The following is a 24,497-nucleotide window of genomic DNA, read 5'->3' on the forward strand; positions in this document are numbered from 1 at the left end:
ACGGAGTCTCGCTCTGCCGCCCAGGCTGGAGTGTAGTGGCCGGATCTCAGCTCACTGCAAGCTCCGCCTCCCGGGTTCCCGCCATTCTCCTGCCTCAGCCTCCCGAGTAGCTGGGACTACAGGCGCCCGCCAGGTCGCCCGGCTAGTTTTTTTTTTGTATTTTTAGTAGAGACGGGGTTTCACCATGTTAGCCAGGATGGTCTCGATCTCCTGACCTCGTGATCCGCCCGTCTCGGCCTCCCAAAGTGCTGGGATTACAGGCTTGAGCCACCGCGCCCGGCACATGTGAAATTTTTTAATGTCATTTTCAGTTAGATTGCTGTAACGTGGAGGGGATAGGGAGTCTTGTCTTTTTATTTTCTTCTATTAAATTCCTTTGCTTTATGTTCTTAGATTCTTGTTGAACACCTGTTAAAACAGTTGAAGCACTATGCTAGATACTACATAGACACACACTTTCTTTTTTCTGTTGTTTAAAGATAAACATGTACCTGATAAAGTTAAACAGTGTAGAAGAAGTCAGTGACTATATATGTGCTACTGATTTACATATTCTATTGCTTCTGACTCCTGACCACCTTTTACCTGTGTTTCCAATTGTCTCCCTTTTTTTTTTTGTTATTTTTTTGTTTTTGTTTTTGGAGATGGAGTTTCACTCTTGTCACCCAGGCTGGAGATCTCAGCTCACTGCAACCTCCCCTTCCCGGGTTCAAGTGATTCTCCTGCCTCAGCCTCCCTAGTAGCTGGGATTATAGGCGCCTGCCACCATACCTGGCTAATTTTTGTATTTTTAGTAGAGATGGGGTTTCACCGTGTTGGCCAGGCTGGTCTAGAACTCCAGACCTGAGGTGATCCGCCCGCCTTTGCCTCCTGAAGTGCTGGGCTTACAGGCATGAGCCACCGTGCCCAGCCATATTTCTAATTCTCAAAGACTGAATGGCGTTTTGTAAATTTAATATGTATTATAATCCCCTTTTTACAGATGCAGTAACTGAATTGCAGAGAGGTTAATAAATTGCCTGAGACCTGTTAACCAGTTGGAGGTTGGAGCTAAGATTGAAACTTAGGTCTGTCTAGCTCCAAAGCCTGGTTCTTTCCACTCTGCCATACAAGGCAGTCACTAAAGATCATGAACTGAAAATCAGGTGCCAGTGATGAGCTGTGTCATTGTGGGCAAGGTATCTGCGCCCTGTATTGTAAACAGAGGATTTGTGATTACTTTTCATTCAGACCTTACAGTTAATGGCTCTGTGTGTACCTAACACTGTTATTTTAGAACTCCCAGAATGCTAGAAAAATGCCTACCTTTAAGTGGTAAAAGTAGGGAGACTCTAAATTTTCAGTTTTCTCTGGTAATAAATGTGAGTGATTTATCCTCTCTGCTAATGTTGTCCTTTAATTGTGTGAAATATTAAATGAATTAGCCTATTAAATGAGTAGTCAAATGAAGAAAATAGTCTAGATAATCATGTTGGGGAAAAGCTATTAAGCTATTATTTTGCATTTCAGAAATGATTTTTTTCTCAGTATAAGAGTGAAAAAATTTAGCATTTCATAAATGTATTTTTATATTTTAATAGGTTTTGGTTCTTCAAAATTGCTGCCCTTATTGGAATCATGGTTGGATCTTTCTACATCCCTGGGGGCTATTTCAGCTCAGGTAGGGTTCACCTTTGAGGGGGTTGATTTTAAACTATATAAACTTTATAGATGATTGAGTTAAAGCTACATTTTAGGCCAGGCACAGTGGTTCACGCCTGTAAGCTCAGCACTTTGGGAGGCCAAGGTGGGCGAATCACCTGAGGTCAGGAGTTTGAGACCAACCTGGCCAATGTGGTGAAGCCCTGTCTCTACTAAAAATACAAAAATTAGCCAGGCATGGTGGTGCACATCCGTAATTCCAGGTACTCAGGAGGCTGAGGCAGCAAAATTGCTTGAACCTGGGAGGCAGAGGTTGCAGTGTGCCAATAGCGTGCTACTGCACTCCAGCCTGGGTGAAGATCAAGACTCTGTCTCCAAAAAAAAAAAAGAAAAAAGAAAGAAACCTACATTTTAATTACTGTTTTTGCAGAACTGACAATTAAATGAGATGGTATCCAATTAATAGGACTTAGTATCTCCAACTCTCTCTCTCTGTCTCTCTCTCTCTCTCTCTATATATATATTTAGACAGAGTCTCTCGCTCTTGTCTCTCAGGCTGGAGTGCAGTTGCATGATCTCAGCTCACTGCAACCTCCGCCTCCTGGATTCAAGCAGTTCTCTGCCTCAGTCTCCCAAGTAGCTGGGATTATAGGCACCCACTACCACGCCCAGCTAATTTTTGTATTTTAGGTAGAGACAGGATTTCACCATCTTGGCCAGGCTGGTCTTGAACTCCTGACCTCGTGATCCACTTGCCTCAGCCTCCTGAAGTGCTGGGATTACAGGTGTCAGCCACCACGCCTGGCCGCTACTCATTATTAATATGTGGTTTTGAGGTCAGGAGGCATTCACTGCACCTCTCAGGTTTTCTGGAACCATATGTTAATCTTTTGGCAATATCTTAATAGTTTGTGTTCTCACTTGATGCAATACAAAGCTAATCAGAGAGCCTGTCAAAATACGGACTTAGAACTCTTGTGCTCCCGTATCTGTCTTAACCCACTTCCTTAGCATGGCATCAGGTGACATCTTTAGATTTCTACTATGATTTTCCCACCTCTAAAAGAAAAGACTTACAGTGTCATTTGGAACTCAGGTCCCAGGCTCCCCTTGGCACAAGCTAAAATGTGTTTTAAAAGGTCTGAAAACCAGTAGAATGCTTTTAAGAATCCTTTGAGTTTGGAATCTTGCTGTACTGCTAGAGGCAGAATGTCTACCACCTCTCTCTTGTTTTAATTGAAATCCTTTCAGAATGTTGGATCCTCTGAAATGTTACTCTATGGTAGAGAATAACTTGTTCTCTTGGTTCTTGTAGTCTGGTTTGTTGCTGGCATGATAGGGGCCGCCCTCTTCATCCTTATTCAGCTGGTGCTGTTGGTAGACTTTGCTCATTCTTGGAATGAATCATGGGTAAATCGAATGGAAGAAGGAAACCCAAGGTTGTGGTATGCCGGTAGGTATCTCTACTCACCTATGTTAGCCATACTGCTACATTAAGCAGGGTGTACAATAAAAATCATGATTATAGTCCCAGCAGCTGTAGTCCTCAGCGACAGAGTCCAAGATAGGAGAATGGCTTGAATCCAGGAGTTCAAGACCAGCCTAGGCAGCATATTGAGACTCCATCTTTACATTAGAAAAAAAAAAATTGCCAGGCATGGTGGCATACACCTATAGTCCTAGCTACTCAGAAGGCTAAGGCAGGAGAATCTCTGGAGCCCAGGGGTTCAGGGCTGCGGTAAGCTGTCATCACACCGTTGTACTCCAGCCTGGGTGGCAGAGCAAGACCCTGTCTCAAAATAATAATAAAATTAAATAAAAGGAAAAAAATCTATAATTTCCTGAATTTGGCTCTGAATTATATGCATCACTGGAAGAAAGTAGCACAGATAATATAAATCGTTGGGTTTTCCCAATTTATTTATTTTGAGAGTCATAATGTAATTCCATGTGTTTAGATAAGGAAAAACAGTTATATTTAGTGACTTTAGTTCTGGTTTTGATAACTTTGTTTCCATGGAGAGGAAACTCAGATGGGTTCAACATATGGGACAGCTGCCCACCTACTTTAGGCAGATAGGAGTGAGTAGTCCTTATGGCCTTATTCAGAAAGGGACCCCACACCTGCTATGAGAAACTTTCTGGTGGAAAAGGGGCACTTACAATTTCTAGACTGAGTAGGATTTAACAGTAGCTTGCGCATGTATTTTGGCTCTGGTAGAGCGCTAACTACCTCGTGATATACATTGCACACATTTCTGATTATTTCCTTAGGACAGATTCCCAGAAATAGAAGAGTAAAAGTGTATGAATATTTTAAAATGCTTTCAGTACATACTATCGAATTGCCCAGTTTTATTTTCATTTGATTTGGTTTTAAAAAATATTTACATATATTTTTTTAAAATACTATGTTTACCATAAAGACAAATGATAGAACTTTATAACTTTATAAAGACTAAAACATGCAAATCTCCACCTATCTGCAACCTATTTTCCTTTCCAGATGTAGCCACTCTTGTGAACCTTTATGTATTTATGCATTCACCTTGCTTTTGTATTTAAATGTAAACAGGATTGTACTGTATATTGTTCCATGACTTGCTCTTTTCATTTCCTACATGGTGAATATCCTTCCTTACCAGCGAGTGTAGGTATGTCTTACTCATTTAACCTGCATTCAAGCTCCTGGCATGGAGTTTACTGTAAGCTGCATGGTATTCCATTCCATACAATTCCATGGCATTCCATGACAGAGTATATGTAATTCATTTAACCTTTACCCTAGTGTTGGTCATTTAAATTGTTTGTAATGACAATTTTATTTTTATCTATTTTTTTCTTTTCTTTTCTCTCTCTTTCTTTCTCTCTCTCTCTTTCTCTTTTCTTTTCTTTTCTTTTCTTTTTTTTCTTTCTTTCGAGATTGGGTCTCTCACCCTGTGACCCAGGCTGGGAGTACAGTGGCACAATCATGGCTTACTGCAACCTCTGCCTTCCTGGCTCAAGCCGTCCTCCATCTCAGCCTCCCAGGTAGCTGGGACTACAGGTGCACACCACCGTACCCACACTACCATGCCCACACCAACACGACCAGCTAATTTTTGTGTTTTTTGTAGAGACAAGGTTTCGCCATGTTGCCCCGGAACTCCTGGACTCAATCGATCCACCTGCCTTGCCCTCCCAAAGTGTTAGGATTACAAGCGTGAGCCACTATGCCCAGCTGTTATTTTCTTTAATTCATTTTGGATCATACAACTCTAGAAGAATTTAATGAGTTGCAAATTGGTCATACTTTATAATAACTTAAGTGTAGAAAAATCTTGTATATTCAGATGGGAAAACATTAAGAAGTGTGCTAAAAACTTAATGTACATCATTTAATTTTAGACATGCAAAATTCATTGAGATAAGTAGAAACTAGTTGTCTTACATCTGGGCTTTGACTTGAATACAAGTTAACTGAGCTTATCATTCTTGTAGTTGGTCTGAGTGTACTGTATGTGCTGTTTCATGTTTTCTAATTTTCAGAGCTACACAGCTAATTGTTTGTTGTTTGAGATGGGGTTTTGCTCTGTTGTCCAAGCTGGAGTGCAGTGGCACCACCTCGACTCACTGCATCCTCTATGTCCTGGGCTCAAGCAATCTCCTTGCCTCAGCTTCCCAGGTAGCTGGGGCTACAGCCTCATGCCACTAGGCCTGGCTGATTGTTGTTTTTTTTGTAGAGACAGAATTTTGTCATGTTGCCAGGGTTGATCTGGAACTCAGACTCAATCAATCCACCCACCTCGGCCTCCCAAAGTGCTGGGATTGCAGGCATGAGCCACCATGCTCAGCCAACACAGCTGATTGTTGATTATCAGTGTGAATTGAAAGGACCCACTACTTTAGATATTAAAAAATAGCAAATGAGCCACTTTTCCAGTTCAGGGATGTAGTCTTATTATTCGTGATGGGAAATAGATTTAGATAGCCAATGACTGTAGAGGAAAAAACTGTCATAAAAAAATACCTGTGTGTCTATTCTGTTTTCCTCTAACACCATCCTGGCATGGAGCTTGCTGTGAACTGGGTCATTTTGAGGGTGTAGGGATCATTTAGGTTCCTAAGAAAAGCTCACAATGCACATTAATTAATATACAGGTAGCAGTTCACTCTAGCTGGAGTGATCAAATGTCTGGTAATCAACCCATGAAATCAAATTAGGTAATTCAGGAAGTGAATTCAGTTGCTTGGTGGATTTTGGAATTTAACATCAAGTTAATTGAATACAATGTTAATACTTTAACCTTGAGGCCTTTGTAATTTTACTGTAATTTACCACAGAAAAGTGAAATAATGTCTCCTCATTTTTATATGGAGTAGAAGAAAATTGGCCTTCATTATTAGTTTATTATAGTTGAATCATTCATATTGGTTTCCTTTTCTCCAGCTTTACTGTCTTTCACAAGCGCCTTTTATATCCTGTCAATCATCTGTGTTGGGCTGCTCTATACATACTACACCAAACCAGATGGCTGCACAGAAAACAAGTTCTTCATCAGTATTAACCTGATCCTTTGCGTTGTGGCTTCTATTATATCGATCCACCCAAAAATTCAGGTATGATCGTTTACTACTACTTCCTCCTGTGAAAGGTTTTTAATTCTAAGCTTAAAATCTAGGTACCCTTTCTTATGAATTTATGTCTAAGTTTATCCACTTGAACATTTTTCCATATTATAAAATCTTCATAATTATAGCTTAAGTAAACAGTATACTATTTCATGCCTATATCATAATTAAATGAATTTCACAATCATTAAAAAAAATTTTTTTTTTTTTTTTTGAGACGGAGTCTCACTCTGTTGCCCAGGCTGGAGTGCAGTGGCATGATCTCGGCTCACTGCAACCTCTGCCTCAGACTCCCGAGTAGCTGGGATTACAGGCGCCCACCACCACGCCTGGCCAATTTTTGTATTTTTAGTAGAGATAGGGTTTCACCATCTTGGCCAGGCTAAACTCTTGACCTCGTGATCCACCCGCCTCCTTGGTCTCCCAAGGTGCTGGGATTACAGGTATGAACCACCACGCCTGGCCAGGAATGAGTCTTGTTTTTTGTTGTTTTTTGAGATGAAGTCTCACTCTTGTCCCCTAGGCTGGAGTGCAATGGTACAATCTTGGCTCACTGCAACCTCTGCCTCCCGGGTTCAAGTGATTCTCCTGCCTCGGCCCCACGAGTAGCTGGGATTATAGGCGCCTGCCACCATGCCTGGCTAATTTTTGTGTTTTTAGTTGAGACGGGGTTTTACCATGTTGGCCAGGCTGGTCTCGAACTCCTGACCTCAGGTGATCCACCCATCTCAGCCTCCCAAAGTGCTGGAATTACAGGCATGAGCCACCACATGCGGCTGGGAATGATTCTTATGAGTCATTAGCTAAGATATTTTAGGGGAATTAAACTGTGAAAAATAATTGATTTTAATATTTCAAAATAAAACTCATGCTCTTGAATTTTAAATATCAGAGTTTAGGCTGCGTGTGGTGACTTAACTCTGGTAATCCCAGCACTTTGGAAGGCCAAGGCGGGTGGATCACTTGAGGTCAGGAGTTTGAGATCAGCCTGACCAACATGGTGAAACGTTGTCTCTACTAAAAATACAAAATTAGCCAGGCATGGAGGTGCATGCCTATAATCCAGGCTACTTGGGAGGCTGAGGGGCAGGAGAATAGCCTGAACCCTGGAGGCAGAGGTTGCAGTGAGCTGAGATTGTGCCATTGCACTCCAGCCTGGGCAACAAGAGCGAAACTCCGACTGGGCGCCATGGCTTACGCCTGTAATCCCAGCACTTTGGGAGGCCGAGGTGGGCAGATCATCTGAGGTCAGGAGTTCGAGACCAGTCTGGCCAACATGATGAAACCCCGTCTCTACTAAAAGTACAAAAATTAGCCGGGCATGGTGGTGGCCACCTGTAATCCCAGCTACTCAGGAGGCTGAGGCAAGGAGAAGCTTGAACCCGGGAGGAAGTTGCAGTGAGCCGAGATCATACCACTGCACTCCAGCTTGAGTGACGAGCAAGACTCCGTCTCAGAAAAAAAAAAAAAAAATTTTTTTAAATTCGTGGAGTTATAGATATGAAATATGAAAATTCTATCTAGACATCACCTTTCCTTTTAAAAGTGAGAAAACAAGTCTCAAAGAAGTGATAGGTCTAACCCAACTACTAATTAGTTGCAAAGCTGATCTTCGATCTTTTCACTACAAGGGAGTAGAAAATCAAAGGCCTTGTGTGATGAACAGGAATTTCTAGGATCATGAAATGCCTTGAGAACCAGTAGTACTTGCTTCGTCTTTCTGGATTCTTTTGCGAGCTAACTGAACTGAAAGGTTACTTGTCACCTCTCAACTCTCAAGAAGAATCCGAAAGTTCTCAGTTACTGATAGTTGAATGAATCCCAGAGAAGTATACTGCATTTTGGAAAGTCAGCCCTTGGCAGTCCCTCTGCCACTGTTTTCCTTTTGATTCCATAGGAACACCAGCCTCGCTCCGGCCTCTTGCAGTCCTCTCTCATCACCCTCTACACTATGTACCTCACCTGGTCAGCCATGTCCAACGAACCTGGTAAGGGAACGTCAATAACACATTTTTTTGATAAAATGAAAGTAGGAAATCAGCCCTTACATAGGTGGTATAAAAACTAGAGCTAGAGCAAATGTGAAACAAGCAAACAAAACTTAAACGTACAGTGTTCACTGTAGGTTTTGTAGGTATTTACCTTTCCCGTTTTAGTCCCCACATCTATTCATAGCTATTTATAACTGACAGCCTAAAGGGCCAGAGTCCTTCAGATGGTCTAGGCTTTACCTAACCTAGGCTGAGCCAAACTAGTTAAGAGCTCTGGTCAAGGGCAGCCTTGTTTTGGCCCTTTGTTTTGACTAAATTGTAGTTTGATGTCATGGGCTCTAGAAAAAACAGCTGTGGGAAATCTCATTTTATAGTTATTGTAGGATTGTTTCTCAGGAGGATATTCTATGGGCTTCTTTTAAAGGAAAACGATAAATGCAGACCCCCCCTCCACCAATGGTAACTTATTTTTTGTTCTTGAGTAACTATGTAAAAACCAAAATAGAGATAAACTTCTGTGCTTAAAACCTTGGCACTCTTTTAAAGAATTAAAAAGATTTGTCAGTCAAACTACAAAACCAATAAAATCAATAATGATGTTTATGGAATTTGACAGATTTGTTGTTCTTTTCTTTTTTTCCTAATTCTAAGTCATTGATTGTGACCAAATATGTTACTGACTGCTAAGTTTCAGATTTTTTAAGTAAAGCATTCCAATGTTTCACATCATGACTGAATGATATGTAAGGAACTCCTCAAGTCCTGTCTTGGAACAAGATGAGCTGTAACCAAGGATAATAAAAATTTTCTCATTTTCAGATCGTTCCTGCAACCCCAGCCTGATGAGCTTTATTACACGCATAACTGCACCAACACTGGCTCCTGGAAATTCAACTGCTGTGGTCCCTACCCCTACTCCACCATCAAAGAATGGGTCTTTACTGGATTCAGATAATTTTATTGGACTGTTTGTCTTTGTTCTCTGCCTTTTGTATTCTAGGTAAGTTAAAAGGTAGTTAGAACAAGATTTTCATGGAGGTTGATAATAAAGTGAAGAAACTGTTTTGCTTTCAAAAAGCAGCATAAGAAATTAAAAAACTTCACTCCCTTTAATGAAAAATTATTTACTTGCTTCAGTTACAGAGCTGTGTACATATATATATTTTTTGAGACAGTGTCTTGCTGTCACCTAGGCTAGAGTACAGTGGCACGATCTCAGCTCATTGCAATCTCTACCTCCTGGGTTCAAGCGATTCTTCTGCCTCAGGCTCCCGAGTAGCTGGGATTACAGGCACCTGCCACTATGCCTGGCTAATTTTTGTATTTTTAGTAGAGACAGGGTTTCACCAAGTTGGCTAAGCTGGTCTCAAACTCCTGACCTCAGGTGATCCTCCTGCCTCAGCCTCCCAAAGTGCTGGGATTACAGGTGTGAGCCACCATGCCCAGCCTGTAGTAAGTTTTGAAATTAGGAAATATGAGTCCTCCAAATTTGTTCTTTTTCAAAATTGTTTTGGCAGTTATGGGTCCTTTGCATTCCCACCTGAATTTCAGGATCAGCTTGTCGATTTCTGCAAAAAAAATGTAGTTTGGATTTTTTGGGGAGTACTGTCATCTCAGCAATATTAAGGCTTCCAGTCTGTGACCATGAAGATAACTTACTGAAGTCTTCTTTACTTAAATCATTTATTTAGGTTTTTAATTTCTTTCAGTGGTTTATAGTTAGTTATTAGTATACAAATCTTAAACTTATTTTGTTTTTAAGCATTTTATTCTAAATTCCAAGTATTTTATTCTTTTTGATGGTATTATAAATGAATATATGTTTTCTTAGCTTAACTTTTGGGTTGTTTATTGCTAGTGTATAAAGATATGATTGGTGACCAGGCACGGTGGCTTATGCCTATATTCCCAACACGTTAGGAAGCTGAGGTGGGAGGATCACTTGAGTCCAGGAGTTTGAGACCAGCCAGAGCAAGATAGTAAGACCCTGTCTCTATAAAAATTGGCCAGGTGTGGTGGTGCAATCTGTAGTCCCAGCTACTTGGGAGGTGAGGTGGGAGGACCAACTGAGCCCAGGAGGTCAAGGCTGCAGTGAGCCGTGATTGCACTACTGCAGTCCACCTGGGTGATAGAGTGAGCCCTCATCTCAAAAAGAAAGAAATACAATTGATTTGTGTGTGTGTGTGTATTTTAAAGAGAAGTCTTGCTCTATCACCCAGGCTGAAATGCAGTGGTGTGATCATAGCTCACTACAGCCTCAAGCTCCTGGTTTCAAGTGATCCTCCCACCTCAGCTTCCTGATTAGCTAAAACTACGGGCACACACCATCATGCCCAGCTAATTTTTAATCTTTTTAGAAACAGTCTTGCTATGTTGCACTGGCCAGTCTTGAGCTCCTGTCCTCTAGCGATCCTCCCACCTCAGCCTCTCAAGTAGTTGGGATTACAGGCGTGAGCCACCACGCCCAGTCCTGATTTCTGTATATTAATCTTGTATCCTGCAACATTGGTAAACTTATTTATTGGTTCTAATAGTTTGCATGTGTATGTATTCCATAGGATTTCCTATATACAAGAGGTAATCTACAGATAGAGATAGTTTTACTTCTTTTCTAATCTGGATACTGTTTATCTCTTTTTCTTGCTCTGGCTAGAACTTTACTACATTGTTGGATAGAAATGGTGAGAGTAGGATCCTTGTCTTGTTCCTGACCTCAGGGGAAAAGTTTTTAGTCTTACACTGTTAAGTATGATGTTAGCTCTGGGTTTTTCCTTTATTCCTTTTGTCAGCTTGAGGCAGTTCTACTTTGGCTGTTTTATCATGGAAAGGTATTGGATTTTGTCAGATGTTTTTTCTGTGTCTATTGAAACGATCAAGTAATTTTTGTCCTTTATTTGTATTTTCGTTTTTGTTCAGTCATTTAACAAACTTTTAGTGAACATCTGTAGTGCTAGAAATACATAGACTAAGGTCATTGTTAAGGCATTCTTTGAATAAATAGCAAGGAAGACAGGAGTGGTAAGTGCAGTGACAGAAGGAAGCCTAGGAAGCTGTGGGAAGTCGGAGGAGTGTCTTGTATAACGTAGCCAGTGGGGGTGATGTCAGGGAAGGCCTTCCAGAGGACATGACAGGAAGTCAGAGAAGTGAAGGATGAGTAAGTTAGCTTTGGAAGGAGGTTGGCGCATGGTACGTTCCAATCATAGAAGCAGCACTTGTGAAGTCACGGAAACAGACACTGAGAGCATAGTGTATTTTATGAAACTCCTAAGCAATTAAGCCATCATATCAAGTAGTAACTGATGACAGTGCCATTAATCTTATGATGACAGGCGGCAATTCAGAACTTTAAGCAGGATCTTCAGAAAGCTTTCAGTCTCCAAAGTAGGAACAGCTCAGCAGTAAGTGTCTTGTATACAAGCCAGTGGCAGCAGTTCATTGTCATAGCCCCTTTCTGATTTGTCTTCCTTGGGATCACTTTCCAGCATCCGCACTTCCACTAATAGCCAAGTAGACAAGCTGACCCTGTCAGGGAGTGACAGCGTCATCCTTGGTGATACAACTACCAATGGTGCCAGTGATGAAGAAGATGGACAGCCTCGACGGGCTGTGGACAACGAGAAAGAGGGAGTGCAGTATAGCTACTCCTTATTCCACCTCATGCTCTGCTTGGCTTCCTTGTACATCATGATGACCCTGACCAGCTGGTACAGGTAGGAGACAGACAAAACAGACAGAAGATTATAAAACCCCTGGATGGCCTATAAAATCTCATCCATTGTCCTGATCTCAGAACCTTTGCTCTTACTCATATTATGAAGTTGGGTTAAATACTCTTGACTTTATCCCCTCTAGCATTTAAAACCCATTGGAATTCTTTGCAGTGCAAATCGCTGGGAGCTCTTACAGAGTTGAGTTAATTGGGAGAGAAAATCATGACATAAAGCAATCTGACCCATCTTTGTTCACTAATTTTCTGTGCATAGAGATGGCCATGTCAGAGCATTCTGGTTCGAGTAATAATGTATTAACAAAGGAAAGTGTCAGGGAGGCTATCTCAATCTAGACTTTTGCCAATAACTAGGAACATCTAAAGAACTTGGCCCTGATAGTCTTTCATGCTGGCAAGAAGAAAAGTCATTTGAAAGACAGAGTCAGTGAGTTCTTTAGTTCTTGGTCATAACAACTAAAAATAGCAGCTTCCTCTGGTCCCCTCTACAACCCTACTGGGGGGTAGTGCCAGCCAAGTTTCACTGGAGAATTTCTTGGCCTTGGCTGGGGGGCTGCAGAAGGCTGACAGAAGTCAGGTAGACCGGTCTCTTCTACCTGACTCTCTCTTGTTTTCTTAGCCCTGATGCAAAGTTTCAGAGCATGACCAGCAAGTGGCCAGCTGTGTGGGTCAAGATCAGCTCCAGCTGGGTCTGCCTCCTGCTTTACGTCTGGACCCTTGTGGCTCCACTTGTCCTCACCAGTCGGGACTTCAGCTGAACCTCTGAGTGCCAAGGACACCACTGAAACTCACAAAGGTCTCCTTCACCGAAAACTCATATACCTTTTAAGTTTGCTTCAACTAAAATATTAAGTGAATGCTTTGCAAGTTTGACTGTATCCAGGTTTATGTCAGAAGGTGAGATTGAATAATGCTTGATGCAGAATCTAAACTTCTCATTTATCTGTATATTTTGTTTACTTTTAAGGATATAGCACAAAGGGAACATTTTTTGTTTAAACTGAACTACAGCTGTGCTGTGAAGAGAGTTCTTTATAAAGCCTGTAGGTTCTTTCAACTTTGGTTTAAAATGTAAGATAGGAAAATGTTGGATATTTGAGGCCATGCTTAATATATTTATATTGCAGTATCCTTTAAAAGCAAAAAAAAAAAAAAAAAAGCATTTATATTACAGTTTTCCTCTATGAAAGTCCTTACTTATATGATACAAGCACTCTGTTTTGTGCTTAAACTCTTCAGAGGGGTAGCATCAAAGTTCTTGGGGAAGGATTGTATATGTGGGTCCCTTCCCTAGAAGAATGGTTGCTGATTCCCTAGAAGAATGGCTACTGCTTCTACATCTTGAGTTTTTTAATTTACTTTTTGTACACTGTAGTACTGATACTGCTTGATTCAAGTCTGGTGCTTTGCCAGATGTATTAATTTCAATAAATGCTTTGTGAGTTTGGTTAAAATGAAGATTCACTTGGGAAAACACTGCAGCTTTAGTTTGTGTAATTATCTTGTTATGAGTATGTAAAAGTAAAATGCATGTTAATTAATTATATTTGCACTACAAAGGTATTTGGTTAAAAAAGAAAGAGTTTTAAGATTTTAATGCCCTTTCTTTCAACAACTTTTATGAGTTTGCAGCCATTCTTTATTTTCTGGATAGCCAGGTTTTATCAGACGTCTAGTCTGGATGCTCCTATTCCTTCTAAAAATTACGGTCTGGCTAGTGAGCAAAGTCTTGAATTTATTCAAAAGTTGTCCTAAATATCTTCTCTAGGTGAGACACTTGGTAGATGAGAGACAGGGAAGGCATTGTCAAGAAACATTTTCATGAGAGGTGGTATGCAAAAAGGTAGAGTAAAAGAGTTCTTTCAACAAAGATTTACTGTCTGTTCTGCACTAGACCCTGTAGGTTTTGGGGCACAGTGTTAAACATGATAGAGGCTCTGCCATCTTGGACTTTAATAGCTTAGAGAAGACAGCAAATGAGCTGACAGGTGGTTATAATATGGCAAATTAGTGCTGTAGTTTAGGAATCGGAGAGAACTCAAAGGAGAGGTATTTGGTGTAATGGTAGGCTTTCTGGGGAAAGTGATATTTAAGCCAAGAACTCTTAGAAGTTAGCTGAGAGAGAGATGGGAAAATGAGATGACGTTTCTGGAGTAGATAAAACTGCATGTTAAAGGCAGGAAGATGAGAAAAAAAGTTCAGTAAAGCTGGAATGGGGAAATGTAGTCAGGGACTGAATTATAAAGGCCTTTATCAACCTCAGTAAAGAGTTTGGACCTTATGTTGAGGGCGGCTGAAAACATATTCATAGTGTCGTGAACAAATTTTATCTTCAGTCACTTGGGATGATATATAGAGAATGGATTTAGAGAGATGAGACCAGGAGCAGTCCATATGAGATGTGAAATAGAAAAGTGGAATAATGGGGAGAAAATGACAAGTGAGGGCTACTTAGCAATTAGATTTTTTTTTTTTTTTTGAGACAGTCTCACTCTGTCACCCAGGCTGGAGTGCACTGGCCTGATCTTGGCTCACTGCAAGCTCCGCCTCCCGGGTTCATGCCATTCTCCCACCTCAGCCTCCCTAGTATCTGGGACTACAGGCACCCGCCACCACACCCGACTAATTTTTTTGTATTTTTAGTAGAGACGGGGTTTCACCGTGTTAGTCAGGATGGTCTTGATCTCCTGACCTTGTGATCCACCCGCCTCGGCCTCCCAAAGTGCTGGGATTACAGGCGTGAGCCACGGCACCTGGCCAGCAGTTAGAATTTTAACACTGGCAGTTATGAGTAATATGAGGGAGAGAGAGATGTCTGCGTGATTCTGGTTTAACCATCTGGGTGGATAGTGGTTCCGTTTATTCAGGTGGCAAACAGGAAGAACGCGTTTGAAGAAGAATGGAGGTAGGTGGTCTGTTAAGAATGGTTAAGAGGCTTGGGAGTCAGACTGCTTGGGTTTGCATCCCAGCTTTGCTGTTTTCTGGCTGTCAAACTGGTCAGCTAGTATTTGTTGAGTACATACTATGCTTTATGACCATGGGCAGCTGAGCCTCAGTATTGGTGCCCAGTATACAAGATTGTTAAAGAATAAAGTTATTTTGCAAAGTGTAACCCATTTTCAGCACTGACAGTAGCTGCTGATCTCATTATGGGCTAAAATAAGATAATATTCAAAGGTCAGAGATGTTTAGCCAGAATCTGATGGAGGCTGGATTTCAGATGTTGTTACAGAATTAAACAGAGGAACACAGAGGGGACAAGCTCAGTTAGGGTGGGGGGAGGGTAGGGAAGCAGGACTTGATATAAATTATTGGAATCATTGTCTTTTAAACCAGTGGTTTATGTCAGGGTGTAGCATTTCAAGGGATTTGAGGGATAGATTGGGACATGTAGCCCCTTATTTTGCCGGTGTCAAGCAGACACCCCGCTTTTCTTTACAGTAGCGGGGTCAGCTTAAGTGCTCTAAAGTTCCTAAACTTCCAAACATTACAGTGCCCCATCCCCTGCCTTAATGTGATTCAAAATACGAACAGTGTGAAACTGTAAAATCAATGTAACAAAGTCCAATAAAGTTTTTATTTTTTTCTCATGATGATAACTTTGATATTAATTTGAAGTAACAAATGTCCTTTAAAAGGCGGGAGGCAGTGTCCCTGCTTTGCTTGGTCCTACCTTAAGAAGTAATGAAGTCTGCCTGTTAGTAGGAAACACAGTAGTTCAATCAAGACTCAAGTGAATTATACATGTGAGTGCTGAATTATACACAAGCATAAGTAAGCCAGCATTCTGAGTAAGGCCAGGATCATCATTTAAAGCAGGGGAGTATTTTGAGTCATCTGATCTCAGGGTGGCATCTCATTCCAGATGAGTACCTTTGTGTTTCATCACTATGAAAGGGCTTGCCTAGCCTTGGGGAATGCGGGTTGGGGCCCTGGCTTTCACATCAGAGACGTGCTCTAGGAACTCATCAAAGGCAATAGCAGTGGCTGCCACTTTTACCTCGTTAAAGCTGGGAGAAAGCTTCCAGGTCCATGCTGGACTCCTTTACTTTCTAGGTTGGTCTTGCGGGGTACCTGGTTGGGAGGTAGAACTTTCTCTTGATAATCAAAGAGACTGCCTGCCAAAGAGTAGCCGTGGACCTGATTCTCAGTATAGAGGTGTTTTTTTTTTTTTCTTTTGGCTAGTCAAGTGAGGAATGGAGAAGGAACAAAGAAATCTGTAACTGGTTCTTTTTTCTTCTTTTTAGACAGAGTTTCGCTATGTTGTCCAGGCTGGAGTGCAGTGGTGCCATCTTGGCTCACTGCAACCTCCACCTCCCAGGTTCAAGCAATTCTTCTGCCTCAGCCTCCTGAGTAGCTGGGACGACAGGCACGTGCCACCATGCCTGGCTAATTTTTGTATTTTTAGTAGAGATGGGATTTCACCATGTTGGCCAGGCTGGTCTCAAACTCCTGGCCTCAGGTGATCCACCTGCCTCAGTCTCCCAGAGTGTTGGGATTACAGGCGTGAGCCACTGCACCTGGCTGTTTTCATTTTGCACATTCAGGCTTAAGCGAGTATTCACATAATGAGTCATGCATTTGATCTGTGCAGATTGATAACAGATAGTAGGCTTATGCTTATTAATGGAAGCTGCTGTTTATCTCTTTACTCCTGTTGTGTTGGTCTGTCCATCCTGTTACCTAGGCACCCAACTCAGTGATGTCCTAATTGCTGCTGGATGACTCAAGCTACAGCATGCCTATGTTCTCAGGTGAAGAAGAATAATAGAAACCACCTAGATGGGTAGGTGTACCAAGCATTAAACAGACAGTATCCACATGCCTGTAAGGTGGTGATTATTTCCCTCCCTCCTTCCTTTTATATATCAGTTTGAGACTTAGAAAAGTTCATGACTTCTCTAAGTGGTTACTAACCCTGTGGTTACTCAGTAAGAGCCAGGGCTTGGCTTAAGAGTTGTTTTTTCAATTAGACCTCATTGTCTCTTGGCCCGTAAGAATATAAGAGACAAGATTTATTAGAGACATGTAGGGGAGTCATCTGGCTCATTAATGACTCATCACCAACTCACCAGATCTACCATGGGAACCTAGTTTTTGTCTACTCTCAGGCACAGAGTGTTTGCCTCTCTACCCATCACTGATAAAGTCAAGTTAGTAGTCACCTGAAGGGAGTGACTCATGTCTTTTACTAGGTCAGCATATCCCTAATGACTGGCACCTACTCAGGAAGGACCATGAATATTAGGTTACAAACATTTTCCCCAGAAGAGTGGCACCCTAAAGGGTCTTATTACTCACCCTTTAAATGCAATAATGTGAAACTTTGCTGCCATTGAGTGTATGGGTACCAAACCAGTACTGTGTAAGGAGGGGGCAGGAGGCATCAAGAAAATACTGACTCATAGCAAAGGGCCTCGTAAGACTGCTGTGAGAGAAAAGGATTTTAAGTTAGCTTCATTTTTCTATACGTGAGAAACAGACTGAACTTAAGTTCCACAATTTCCTCAGGAAGGCTGACCTGAAGGGCTGGTTATGCTGCAATATAAGTACTTAACCTGTTGCATCATCAAAAGTGTTCTCTTGTGTTAGAGTATTTCTCAACTGACTCATCAAGTCACCAGATCTACCACGGGGACCTAGTTTTTGTCTACTCTGGGGCACAGAGTACCAAACAGGGGACATGGAAACAGCTTAGCAAGCATGGGACCAGAGTTGGGCAAGCCATGATCCAGTTACCCCTTATGGAGTCTGGGCTTACTTCTGGAATAAAATGTTCAGTTACAACTTGGGTTTCAGAGAGGTTAACAACCACTGCTTGTATTTTCAAGAAGCCAGGAAAAAGGTCAATGTCTGGTACTTTCTTACTCTATGAAAGAGTCCTACCTCCTCTGTCTTTTCTATCTGGGGACTGGTTATTTGTCTCCTGCCATCAGGAGAAAATAGTGGGCTTGTCACACTTCCTGGGTTTGAATCCCATCCTTAGTATTTGGCTAGTTGTGTGTCATTGGGCAAGCTACATTTTCCCAACAGGAACAGTAACGCGACTTCATTAAGGGTAGCTGAAGGTTAAAAGAGATTATTTATGAGTGTCCTTAACATATGTGTGCCCAGCCCACATGCACATTCAGGGAATGGCTGGCTATCACTGGACAGACTTAAGGCCAGTCCAAGAAGTATAGCTGGGCCTCAAGAATGTGAAAATTTGTATATCACCTCTACTGCTCTGTGTAGCTAGCTGCATTCTCCTCTACATACTGCAGCAGTGTAACTGTGTATGGTCTTCAGAGGCAGCTGGCGCGTCTACAGAATGCACTGTCCTATCACAGTGCCCCTCCCTCCCTCACCTGCAGAGGAGACTGTCTCCCTGGGCTGTGAATAACGAACCTTGGAACCTTTATCCAAACTGTCATCATCACAAAAGAACCCCACACACATTTAACTTTTCAGAGATTTTTATTGTTTCAGACCCAGTCATGCATACTAAAATTACCTATTTTCACCACTTTGACTTAGAAAATGCACTTAGAAAAATAAACTTTGGTCAAAACAAACACTGAAGTACATGAATCCACAATGTATCCCTATGCTCAAAGCCAAACTGAATTTCAGTTTGAAGCAAGGAATGTGACCAGTGGCTGAAACGGTGCCCCAAGCTGGTCAGAAAATCAGCTCACCTCCCATTCCATCAGAGGCTTTTGGTCAGAGAGGTTTCAGATATTTCACTCGTAACAAGTTCCTACCTGATAGGCCAAGAAGCTGAGGCATAGCCACAAGAATCCACAGCAGCAGCATCTCACTGCCTCACTAAACCTGCTGCCCAGTGAGATGAAAAACAGCTTCATGAAGCAGCAGTTTCATCACTAGCATCTCCATCCACAAATCACATTGATCCTTTCCATGAACCAAGCTCCTATTGGTTCTGATGTTTGTTACTAGCATTTTAAGCAAACCATTTCTCCAAGTTAGAAGAGCAGAAGAATGAATTTATTTATTTGAGACGGAGTATTGCTTTGTCACCCAGGCTGGGGTGCATTGGCACCATCTTGGCTTACTGTAATTGCTGCCTCCCAGGTTCAAGTGACTCTCCTGCCTCAGCCTCCCAAGTAGCTGGGATTACAGGCACGCACCACCACACCCAGCTAATTTTTGTACTTTTTAGTAGAGATGGGGTTTCACTATGTTGGCCAGGCTGGTCTCAAACTCCTGACCTCAAATGATACGCCCCCTTCAGCCTCCCAAAGTTCTGGGATTACAGGGCATGAGCTACCAGACCTGGCCAAGAGCAGAAGAATTTAGATTTACAAAATTAACAGATCCCAATACGGAGAGGTGTTACCAGAACCAACATCTTTCCTGAACAGTAGACATGTTTCTGTTCGGTATCTCCACACCTCTCATGGCCACAGGAGATATGGTATATAGTATATAATCGGTTTAGCTAACATTTTACTACCTAAATTAAACGAGGCTTCAAAGGAAAACCTTAAATGTTGGCAACTTTAAAATGGTAAAACTTTTAAAAGGTATTATAATCACCACAGCAGTACTCTAGCTTTTGCTACCCAAATGAAAAAAAATCCCATGATTGATCTGAGAGTCAAACAGTATTTAGAGAAATGCCTCTTACTGTCATATTTCTGGGAAAATTGTGTTTTGTAACCCGATTTTAAAATTTTTACTTTTATTTATTTTTTTTTGAGATGGAGTTTCACTTGTCATCCAGGCTGGAGTGCAGTGGCACGATCTTGGCTCACTGCAACCTCCGCCACCTGGGTTTAAGTGATTCTCTTGCCTCTGCCTCCCAAATAGCTGGGATTACAGGCGCCTGCCACCATGCTCAGCTGATTTTTTTGTATTTTTAGTAGAGACGGGGTTTTACCATGTTGGCCAGGCTGGTCTCAAACTCCTGACTTAAGGTGATCCACCTGCCTTGGCCTCCCAAAGTGTTGGGATTACAGGTGTGAGCCACCCCGCCCGGTCTTGTAACCTGACTTATAGATCTCCTAAGTAAGTGACTCCTTGTGAAACCAGGATGAAATATGAAAGATCTAAAGCTACTTTTGCCTTAATTTTTGCAGCAGCAATAGAATAAAAAAGAAAATGCAAGGAAAAAAAATTAAAAAATAAAGCAACCTTTGCCAAGAGCAAGTTGGAAACTCAAGACATGAAGCCAGGGTGGCACTTTTGGCTGTTTCTGTAGATTTCATCCAGTCTCTCCCCCATGAAGGGAGAACAGGGGAAGAGGCACAATTTTCCAGAATTCCATGTTGGGATATGGGGGAAGAAGAGGAAGAAAATTCCCATATTCTGAAATGTATAGATACATTTGGAAGCTTTTAGGTACCAATTCATTCAGACCTAAATTTCCTAAATAACAAGCCAATTGAGGGGGGAAAAAAAGGAAAAAAGCTTCTACAAAGAGAGAGTACAGTGTCTCTGTGGCAGTGAAGCCAACCAGATATCAGGAATAAAGTTTGGAGTATAGATCTCTATCACAGAATCACTCAGGGATGTTAAGCAGCTCACCCAAGGGCACGTAGTAAGGTAAAGATGGAGCCTGCGTCTCCTAATTTACTGTCCCATTTCCTTCCGACACCACGCTACCTTGAATTTAGGGAAAAGTTAATTTCCAAGTGTTTGTGCAATGGGCCATAACTTCTCCCTGAAGGAACATACTCCCAGTTCTTGAGGTTCATGTGTTTGCCTCACCAGTGTGCTCCCCAGTGCTGAGTAAGGCTCACCGTGCTCCCTCCCTGGTCATTCCCCACCCTGCTGAGACAATGTGACGCAAACACCCTGGTGAAGCCACAAGGAGACCACCTTGATTTTCACCCAGGGAAGTCTTGGTTTTACGGCTTGGTTCAAGCTTCCTGAGGTGTCAAAACTATTTGATATCTCTTTGGAGCCAAAACAAAGCAAGCAGCTCCTGGAGGCAGATAAACTTAGGCTCCAACTCCTAGAAGCTGAGTGAAACCACTCCTTCCTTGTCCAACTGGAAAAACCTAAGAAATAGGCCTCTCCAAATCACTTCTGGTCTTCGAGATAATTCTCTAGGAGAGCTTTGGCCATGCCTACATTAAAACAAATGCGACTGGCCAGGAATGCAGTGTAGAATTGAAACAACAGGGCTGAGTGATTCATTCCTCTTTACCTAGTTTTTGTTTTGTTTATCTGTCTTCCTTCTTGGGACCTAGGAAAGCCTCCACCCAATTCTCCCATCCAGGCCACCAGGTTCTGAACCCCCTCCTTTAGCCATCCCACTTGCCCTACTTGGGCCTTTTCAGCAATGCTGGTCACATCATCGTCAGATGGAATTAGAAGCAGCCAGGAGTGCTTTTTGGCACTTCCAGCTCAGCCAGGACCCTAGAGGATCCAGGGTTACTATCCATGGTGAAAAGAACTTCCTCTAGAATTGCTATTAATGAAGTAAAGTAAATTAATTTCCACCAACAACTTCTCCAGACATTTAAAAAGGTGGTAGAGATGAACAGCTAAGTAACAACAGACTGGCCTTCAAATTTCAGAGTGTTGTTTTCTCCCTAACTGAGCTGTCCGCCTTGACTGGTTAGTCTAACAGATGCATGGAGGAGGTGCACACACAACACACAGTACTTTTCACTATTTAACACCATGATCATGTGGAATACATTAGAAAGGAAATAGGTCAAAAGCCATCATGTGAACCATCTAATTTGATGTTTGGGCTAAGACTAAAATCTTAGCAGGGAGGTTCTAAAGTGCTGAAATGCAGAACATTCAGGCTGACTGGTTCACCCACACCAAAGAGAGAAACTCAAGTGGGGCTGGGAGGGCAGGGGAGCCCAGAAGTGACCCAGCAATAATCTGCACTTGTGTTCATTTCCAGAGACCAAAATTTTTTTTTTGTTTTTTTTGTTTTTTTTGAGGTGGAGTCTTGCTCTGTCACCTAGGCTAGAGTGCAGTGGCGTAATCTTGGCTCACTGCCACTTCTGCCTCCTGGATTCAGGTGATTCTTCTGCCTCAGCCTCTCCAGTAGCTGGGACTGCAGGCACCAGTCACCACGCCCAGCTAATTTTTGTATTTTTAGTACAGATAGGGCTTCACCATCTTGGCCAGGCTGGTCTTGAACTCCTGACCTTGTGATCCGCCCACCTTGGCCTCCCAAAGTACTGGGCTTACAGGCGTGAGCCACCACACCCGGCCCAGAGACCAAAATTTAAGCTAATTAACCACTGTAGCTAGGTTTACAATATAGTACCAGAGTCTCAGGGATGGAAGGAATTCATCATACAAGATCCTGGTCACCTTTTCTGGCCTCACAAAAGCCATATTTTCCAAATTTAACCATCACTATAAAAAGAAAATTGGTGTCAGTGAGTCCCAGGAATACATATAATAGTTTCTTTAAAGACAGGGCTAGTGACACATCTCTCTCGGAAAGACATGTGTACCACAAACAAAAGCAGGATCCAACCACTTATATCTACTTATCTTCCTAGGCAGCAAATCTAACGTTCAGTAACTAAACCAAATCCCACAGCCTCAGCAGCCAAAACAGCCCTAGCTGACATTTCATCCAGCCTTATTTTATAGCGGAGAAGGTTGAGGCCTACAGAGGCCCATGTCTTGTCCATAGTTGCACACCTGGGATCCAGGCCAGAATTCTTGTAGCTACACGGGCCTGGAATCCAGCATTTTAGGTTGAGTAAAATCATTTCCTGCTAGGTCCCTGTATGATTCTATTGAGAACCAGGGCTAAGGCTTTATGGATTTGGGAAAACTTAAGTTTCTATTGCAAGCTTCATCCAATGGGTCCCAGAGGTGCTTTGAAGTCTCCGGCTTCCACATTTGACCACAAAGTGCTGCTTATGTCCTGATGCTTGCATGATTCAGTTAAGGTGCTTTCCAAATCCAGTGACAGCAGCTGGGGCCTTGATCTCCAGTAAGTTTCCTGATGAGCAGCAGAGGTCTGTACTTAGGGTTCCTGTGAAAAATAAACTCCCAGTCTCACGTTTGGTCACACTGCAGGTTTGGCCAAATTATTTCATACAAGTAGTTCTCACTGGCCAAACAAGTTGTTTTTCTCCTGGAAAAGTGGGATCAAAGTGACTCTGGTCCTAATTTTTCTTGCTTCCAAGATGTGTAAGAACCAGATCACCACCCCCCAACCAAAAAGCAAAACAAAACAGATACAGCCTCCAGATTAATAGTTGCAGACTGGGATTCCAAATGTTTAAGAATCAGTGGGGACATTTTCCATGTCTTCCATGGAGTAATTCAAGTAACCAAAGGCTTACCCCAAAATGGGCTCACCCTCATATTTCACAGGCTGTTCCTCCATCCTGCAGTTTAATTACAAGGAGCAAGACTGAATCCTTGGCCCCTTAAATTCTCCTTGTGCCTCTCCAAAGAAAAGAAGGAAAAGAATTAAAGATGGTGACCCTGGGGGACGGGCTAGTAGCAGGAGTACAGCTGTGACTTCGCAGCTCGCAAGGAGTCGTCACACTGTGCATCTGAGGCCAGGCCCTCAGGCAGCAGCGTCTGGCCCAGGATGCTGTCACAGGCAGGGACAGGTTGGCAGAACTCTTTCACAAAATCGTCTTCTGAAGCTAGCAGCACCGCATTCCAGGTGGCAGTGTCCAGCTCCCCAGCCGTGCCCCCATACTCCTTGGGGAGAATGCTTCTTGGAAGGTTTGCGTGGAGAGAGTTCAAGTCAGACCCATGGAGGAAGAACTAAAAGGGAATGAAATGAAAACAAACATGTCCTTAGGTTAATCAGGAATGCAGAAATTTCCTCCATGGCAGGTGCTCAAATATCTGTTGAATGAAGAAAGGAAAGGTTAATGGCAACTCTACCCTTACTTTTTTAGCCCAGAAAGCCTGGCGTATCCTTAATTATCTTTTCCTTATACCATACGCCCTGCTGGCTGGAGCTTCAGAATGTGTCCAGGATCCAGCCGCCTCACCACCACGCTAATGGCAGCAGCCACATCGCTTCTCCCTGGATTCCTCTAGTGGCCTCCTATCTGGTCTCCCTGCTCCCACTCTTGTCCCTCTGCAATCTAAGTTCTTTTCAGTGAAATTCAGATCACAGTCGTGCCTCTATGTACATACAGCCTTCCAGCACTCCCACTGCAGACTCTGAGGCCCATCACAGTCTGGCCTCATTACTTCTCTGAGTGCTGTCACCACCTGCCCCTCCAGTCTTGACCCAGCTGCGCCAGCCTAGCTGCTCTCCCAGCATGCTGCTCTCCCGCGTGAGGGTGGTGTCCTTGCTGGCCTCCCAGATACCTAGATGGCTCACTCTCTCAAGTCTTTGCTCAAATGTTAGCTTCTTAAGGCTGCCACCTCTAACCACTCAGTTGAATACCGCAACCCTTCCCACCTCACACACACTATCCTTTTCTCTGCTTTTTCTCTGTAGCACTTACCACATTCTAGTACTAGATAACATAATTCACTGTGGCTCCCTTTAGAACATAATCTTCCTAGGGGCAGGAGTTTTGGTCTGTTTTGTTCATCTAGAACATGCTTGCACATAGAGT

At 42.5% G+C, this 24,497-nt stretch overlaps 2 protein-coding genes across 9 annotated transcripts in view; one reads left to right on the plus strand and one right to left on the minus strand.

The window, feature by feature from the left end:
• Window positions 1–15,563, plus strand: part of SERINC3 (serine incorporator 3) — a 24,578-nt gene extending 9,015 nt beyond the window's left edge. Inside the window, exons 4-10 of the mRNA XM_017878010.1 lie at window positions 1,581–1,660; window positions 2,957–3,094; window positions 6,071–6,240; window positions 8,150–8,240; window positions 9,063–9,243; window positions 11,726–11,953; window positions 12,590–15,563. Coding sequence (XP_017733499.1) covers window positions 1,581–1,660; window positions 2,957–3,094; window positions 6,071–6,240; window positions 8,150–8,240; window positions 9,063–9,243; window positions 11,726–11,953; window positions 12,590–12,728 — 1,027 coding nt within the window. The 3' untranslated portion in view covers window positions 12,729–15,563. The remainder of the gene's footprint in view (window positions 1–1,580; window positions 1,661–2,956; window positions 3,095–6,070; window positions 6,241–8,149; window positions 8,241–9,062; window positions 9,244–11,725; window positions 11,954–12,589) is intronic.
• A 2,840-nt stretch (window positions 15,564–18,403) lies between these two features.
• TTPAL (alpha tocopherol transfer protein like) overlaps window positions 18,404–24,497 on the minus strand; it is a 49,149-nt gene continuing 43,055 nt past the window's right edge. For all 8 annotated transcript variants that reach the window (XM_017878016.1, XM_017878018.1, XM_017878012.1 and 5 more), the window contains one exon: window positions 18,404–23,685. In XM_017878016.1, coding sequence (XP_017733505.1) covers window positions 23,407–23,685 — 279 coding nt within the window. In that variant the 3' untranslated portion in view covers window positions 18,404–23,406. The remainder of the gene's footprint in view (window positions 23,686–24,497) is intronic.

The sequence above is a fragment of the Rhinopithecus bieti genome, unplaced genomic scaffold (genome assembly GCF_001698545.2).
Source record: "Rhinopithecus bieti isolate Rb0 unplaced genomic scaffold, ASM169854v2 scaffold_10347, whole genome shotgun sequence".
Classification (NCBI taxonomy): Eukaryota; Metazoa; Chordata; class Mammalia; order Primates; family Cercopithecidae; genus Rhinopithecus; species Rhinopithecus bieti.